The sequence below is a fragment of the Hibiscus syriacus genome, unplaced genomic scaffold (assembly GCF_006381635.1).
Source record: "Hibiscus syriacus cultivar Baekdansim isolate YM2019G1 unplaced genomic scaffold, ASM638163v2 tig00116971_pilon, whole genome shotgun sequence".
In the NCBI taxonomy this organism is placed as follows: domain Eukaryota; kingdom Viridiplantae; phylum Streptophyta; class Magnoliopsida; order Malvales; family Malvaceae; genus Hibiscus; species Hibiscus syriacus.
This window is the reverse complement of record NW_024063495.1, coordinates 1,259,924-1,266,240: the sequence shown is the minus strand read 5'-3', so window position 1 is coordinate 1,266,240 and position 6,317 is coordinate 1,259,924. Positions and strand designations below refer to the sequence as shown.

The 6,317-nt window shown below is 32.2% G+C and overlaps 1 protein-coding gene across 1 annotated transcript; it reads left to right on the top strand.

Annotated features, from left to right (window-relative positions):
• Nucleotides 1-2,689: 2,689 nt before the first annotated feature.
• On the top strand, nucleotides 2,690-5,884 carry LOC120191810. The gene is made up of 5 exons (XM_039194721.1): nucleotides 2,690-3,023; nucleotides 4,002-4,247; nucleotides 4,539-4,620; nucleotides 5,358-5,436; nucleotides 5,538-5,884. The coding sequence occupies exons 1-5, from the start codon at nucleotides 2,733-2,735 to the stop codon at nucleotides 5,587-5,589; spliced, it is 750 nt and encodes a 249-aa protein (XP_039050652.1). The 5' UTR covers nucleotides 2,690-2,732; the 3' UTR covers nucleotides 5,590-5,884.
• The last annotated feature ends 433 nt before the right edge of the window (nucleotides 5,885-6,317 follow it).

The window sequence follows — 6,317 nt, the reverse complement described above, 5'->3', positions numbered from 1 at the left end:
GAGAATAAATATAAATTATATTATGGAGTTTCGTAATGTTTTAATCGTATTTATGTAAATGATAATTTATTGTGATGAAAAGTTTAAATTTTATGAGTTTTATACATGTTTTGCCGAAATTACTGTAGCAGGGTATCAGTACACTGTAGCAGGGCATCGATACCCCTGTAGCATTCTGGAAAATTTTAGCATTCGGTACTGTTCACAGTACTATTCACAGTACTGTTCACGGTATTGTTCATATCATATAGTACTATTCATAAAAATGTTTCTTTCCTTAAATTTGTTATAACAAACATCATTCAACAATAAAGTGTGTAATAATATGAGAATATGATGAAAGATAATTCCTGAGAACAATAGGAACTAAGTAAACATTTGTAAAGGTTATACAAATAATAGAAACATGGATAAGACAAGTACATAGTGGTGTGATCAATTATGAGAATTAGTGCATTAGAGTTATATGATTTATGGAGAATTGAAGAAAACTAGAGAAGATTGAATTATAGAATGAACTGAGAATAATATAACACTTAGGGAACTTGAATACAAAGTGATGATATGCATATATAATATAAGATATATTTTTATAAATATGACATAGGTTATGTGTTTATAAAAATAAGTGACTTTGTGATAGAATCTATATGACCCTGAATAATGTAAATAGGAATAATTTAAGAGATATGTACCTATGAGTATTGGAGTATGTATCTATGTGGTGTGATATATGAGGTCATATGAAATATTATACGACTATGTGATTATATGAAAAATAATATAGGTATATGAATTATATGGAAATGAACTACGTGACTGGATGGGATTATGAGAAGAAGAAAATGAACATATGAATGTTATGACTTTGAGAAGTCATAATAATAAAATATAAGCTATGTAAAAGTGATCTACGTGATTATATGTATATGTGATCCAAGTTTTGTGACATAAGCTATGTGATATATGGAAGTGAACTACGTGTTATGTGAAATGATAAGTATAAAGATAATGCCCATGTTATATGTCATGAGATCTAGAGGTATAGTTGGCATGCCAAGAGTCGAGGGTCTACGCGGTCCTTCGGGATAATTCTATGTGGTCCTTCGAGACATATATGTATTCTTTGGAACATGTATGAGGTCTTTTGAGACACCTACTTGATCCTTGGTATATGTATATGATTCTTAAGGAATTTCTATGTGGTCCTTATGGATAATCTTATATGGCACTACGGTGCATTTCTACGCGGCACTTTAGTGCAAATTCTACGTGGCACTTCATTGCATTTATACGAGCTGTGGTGACAACGTTTGTGCACAATCTCAATGTACTCACATACCTTAAGTTCTCAACAGTATACATGGGCTAATCAAGCAATAATATAAATATATTATATGTGATATGTGTATGTGTGACATGTTATTAGGAATGGATTACAAGGATTATATGATGCTATGCGTGATAGAATATAAGTTGTTTTGTGTGTATTGTTTAATTAAGAATGACTAAAATATATAAATGATAATGGAATGAGGTAAATATGGAAAGGATGAGTTATGTATATGAATATATTGGATTATATGAAATGATATATGGTTTTGCATGATATGATAGTATTAATTGTACATGCATTGTTATAAGTAAGAGTTTAAATTATATGTTTTATATGTCTCACTAAGTCAACGACTTAGCGTGTGAGTGTTTCACACGTAGGTTTTGACAAGCTTATGGAACGATGAAGAGCAAGACAGGTCAGTTTCTCCTTACTGAAGGTCAGATCAGAAGAGAAATGAATAGTATGTATTTTATAATATTGATTGTAGTTGGCATGTAAATAAAGGTTTGAATCTGATACGCTCTAATCGGTTTTGTAAAATCATATGATTGTAATTTATGTAAATATAGTTGTGTGTTAATAAAAGTTTTAAAAGTATTCACTATTTTGTATAAGTAAATGTTTTGAAATGTCAATGTGACACCTCAGATTCGTATTCGGGTCGAGTACGGGTTGGGGGTGTTACAATAAGCATTATATTTGAACTGTCTGCTTGTGTTCAATATGCAGCAAAAACAATGTAGTTCTATTTCATACGGTAGCATCTTAGTTCTTCCTCGAGATATCTGATCGTGTCCTTTGAGATTTTGAGTTCTAATAGTTGCGTCTGTAGGATATGTATATTATCAATAATTAAGAAAAATTATGAACAAATACTGTATTTTATAATTACCCCAAACTATTAAAAGATTATAACTTTTAGAAAATAAAAATCAATTTGGATTTGTTAAATCTTATTATTTTTATAGCAAGTTAATAAAATCACATCTCACATTTAATTTATATTTCAATTTGGCACTCATCATTAAAAAATTAATAGAACTGTTGATGTGATATTATTTTATTTTATTTTTCAATATTGATGTGATATTGTCTTATGGTGACATGTCAATATCATCGTTCAGTTTTTAACGGTGAGTATCAAAATGAAACATGAACTAAATGTTAGATATGATTTTAAAAAATAAAGTTTAGGTACCAAATCAAAACAAAAGCAACAGATTAAGTACTAAACTTGTAGTTTACCCTAAATAATTTCGAGGGAAATGCGAGAATGAAACCAAAACGTCGCCGTTTCCATTGTGCTCCAAAGACAAAGGAAACTCTCAAAAACAGAAAACAAAAACCAAAAGTTTCTCCGTTAGGGAAAAAAAAATTGGCCGCACCGGACGAGATGTCGAAATCAACGGAGCAAACCCTAGACGACGAACTTAGACCGTCCAGTCGGAGCCATAAAAATCAGCTCCTTGAAGAGCAACAACAGACTCAAGAATGGGAGACCCTGGCTCGAGCCTGGGTGAGATCTTTTCCAGAATCAAAAGCAGTGACCGTGAGCCAAGTCGAAGTCTGGATCGACTCCAACTTCGGCTCGTTACCAGCCGATCTCCAATCCATGCCACGATCTGAGCTCATCAAAAGACTCCTTTCAATCCATAATTACCTCAGATTTCCCTCCCAGACCCAGGTTTTAATTTCACTTTCACTCTCTTTTTTCAGCATTTACTACAGTGGTTTTCTTTTAGTATAATATATGGTATATCAATCTCAGTTTTTAATATGCAGATTTAATTTAATAGCCCGATCACTGTATTATTAATTGCTTGGATATTCTAGTCATTAGGGGTGAGTATTTGCGAGTTAAAAAAAATTCGAGTTAGTCGAGTTCGTAATTATTATTTTATAATTAAATCTTCATTTGAGAATTTTCTAAGTCGAGTGTAGTTTATAAAATTTAAATCGAGTTGTTTGAGTTTATGTTTAAATTTAATTATAAATATTTATAATATTATACTACTAATTGATACTGATTTAAACAGTTTTTTATAATCATATATGACTTATTCGAGTTTATGGTACTAATTAATCTACTAATTACTAAAAATTTTGAGTTATTCGGGTATTATTTTATAATTCAAACTTTATTTGAAATTTTTTTAGTCGAGTCAAGTTTATGAAATTACGAATTAAGTCAAATCGAATCAAGTTTTTTAACGACAAATCAAGTTGAAAAATTCATTTTTTTCGAATTTTGTCTAGTTTTGTTCACCCCTACTAGTCATAGGTCAAAAATGGAAAGAAATGGTTCCAGAAATTAATTAATAAATAATTTTGGGGTTTCTATTTTATTTATTTACTTACTGTTTCGGATGCTTGGAATGTGATTTTGTCAAGTAGAGAGTTCAAAACATGGGGAGAGGTTCAGTGCTTGTAAGTTAAAAGGAGTGTTTCTTTAATTCTTGCTTTGGGGATATCTGTACAGATAGACTGAATACGATTTGAATAAGGATGCAATAAAATGAAAATTACTTATTTGCTTTCTTCAAATTTGTCCGTAAATTTTCTGGGTTATTTTGTTGTTATTGTTTCTTCTGGACTGTTGAGGTTGAGGTTGAAGTTTTATGTTCTTTGTGCTTATCCTTTTTTGTACTGTCTCTTTTGGTAGGACAGAGAACCAAGTCAGCATGAACTTCCGCCGGCTCGGTTTCAGCGCACCGATCAGTGGATACCAGTCTATTCTTGGTTAGAATCTTTGGATACCGATGAACCGGTCAAATCTAAAGACATTTCGGATTGGTTAAACAATAACCAACAAGTCAAGGACCATTTGTGCTCTAGACATTCTCGGTATCATTTGATGCACTATATAAAAAAGTGCCATTTAAAGATATTAAAGAGGAGGGAAAAGAAGGTAACGATTCTTCTCACTTTTAATGTAGGTGCTGCAATTGATATTTCATGTTCTACTTAATGTTTTGATCTTTTAGTGTACGGAATGTGAATTTAGTCGGAATATGTGTCCGGATAAATATCTTTGCTTTATGTTTTACTTATCATATCCATGGCCGTAAATACTCATTTCATAGCATTGAACTCACTAAGGATCAGCTTCATCTATTTCGCTTGGTTGATTGCAGATTTCAGCTAATACTTCACTGCTTTTGTACTAATCAGATTAGTGTGATTGCCTTTACTTGAACAGGTTGTATCGCAGCCGTTGAATAAAGAAAGCGTTTTGAAAGTTCGGAAGGATGTAATGGCAAAAAAACCAGCACCAGTTCCAAGTATGCCTGATTTCTGTTGGTTTTATTGATGTATAGGGCAGGTTGATGTTAAATACCGAAAGAGTGTCTTTCTTGAGAGCACTGGCGGATCCACATTTGCCCTCCCTGAAATCTGAATTTCTTTATATTTGTTGCTACCTGCATACAAAAATTTTGTGTTATTATCATATGTGTGCTCACCCTAAAAAATATTTTTGGATCCACCGGTGTCTGAGAGGAGACTAAAGACAGAATCATTGTCGAGACATACACCTCCACAAGTGCAAACCTTCCTCTGCGTGTATGAAATTTGAAATGGCAATTTTGATTAAATCAATGTTCACAAACTCTTCAATTTAGTTCAAATCAAACGGTAACGATTTATAATCATACCGTTATAACTATTAACTAAAATTTAGTGGGATGTTCTTTTCTTGTTTCCCTCTCTTCACAGATTTTGTGTCATAATCTACGATGATGAGTTTTAATGGCTATATTGATGCTTAGATGCTAACTTATGAGCTCTGCACTGTTTTGAAGGCTTCTTTTTGTAGTTTGTTGCTTTTACACTTGCTTTCTTCCTTTGATTTTTCTGGAATTTTCGTATTGAAGTAGAAAAGAAAAGAAAGGATCATATTTCATGATAAATGAGAAAAAAGCTAGAATATGTTTCCTTTATGTAACATGTAATAGAATATGAACAATGAGCATGTTATCTGTTACTTCAGTCTAAATCTCTTTTTCTCATATTTATGTAGGCAATCCTTTGAACAATTTACCTAAAGATAGTGACCTCTACATAGCAAAACGGAATGAAGCTAGGCGTAAATATGAGATGTGAGTCATTTTATTTTATTTTCTGTTGTTTTAGCCGAACCTTTACGATGTAAAAGAATATTTTCTCGGTCTGTTCGGTAATAGTTGTATTGAAATTTCAGCTTACTAGAGTTGGAGAAAAAGCTTGCACCTGTGTTTTCAAGGAAGAAATGAACCCGGATACAGCTACTCCATGCTGTACTGATAACCTTTTCTTCTACAGCATTAGGTATAGATTTTGCTTGTGATTTATTAGACTATGGTGATTTTAATTCATGCATTTTATGTGCAAATATTACTGCTTAGGAATATTATGCAATGATCTCTGTTCCGCAATTGTTTCGAGATTTACTTCATTGTTCGCCATTGTTCTACCTTTCATGCTCCATCACTGATTCTGGCTCGATTTAACAATGGCTGCTAATGCATCTGGCAAACGGAAATCACTTTTGAGTGGCTGGATTACCTAGTGAGGGCAGTAGAACTACCGATTTCTTGAAGTATTCGTGTCGGACACTCATATCTAGTACAATTTTGAACTTGAGTATTGAATATGATCCTCCAAATATATGCATCATATCCTCATATCATGTGGGGATGCCCTCGTATACGTATTCGATGCAGGAAGTTTAGAAAAATGAAGAGTCGGAGTAGCGTGAGTATACATACCCTCATAACAAAAGGCTGTGGTTCTGTAGTATATCAACTAATTGCGTTTATATTTTTGGTATTGAAAGTATGCCATATTGCTTTACTAATACATTCGTGATTCAATTGCACATATGATTTTAATTATATATATTTGAAATATAAATATAATTATAATCATTTGTGTATACAGTATTTAAACGTAAAATGAATGTAAATTCTCTTACGAAATTCAAGTCTACTACCTACAATAT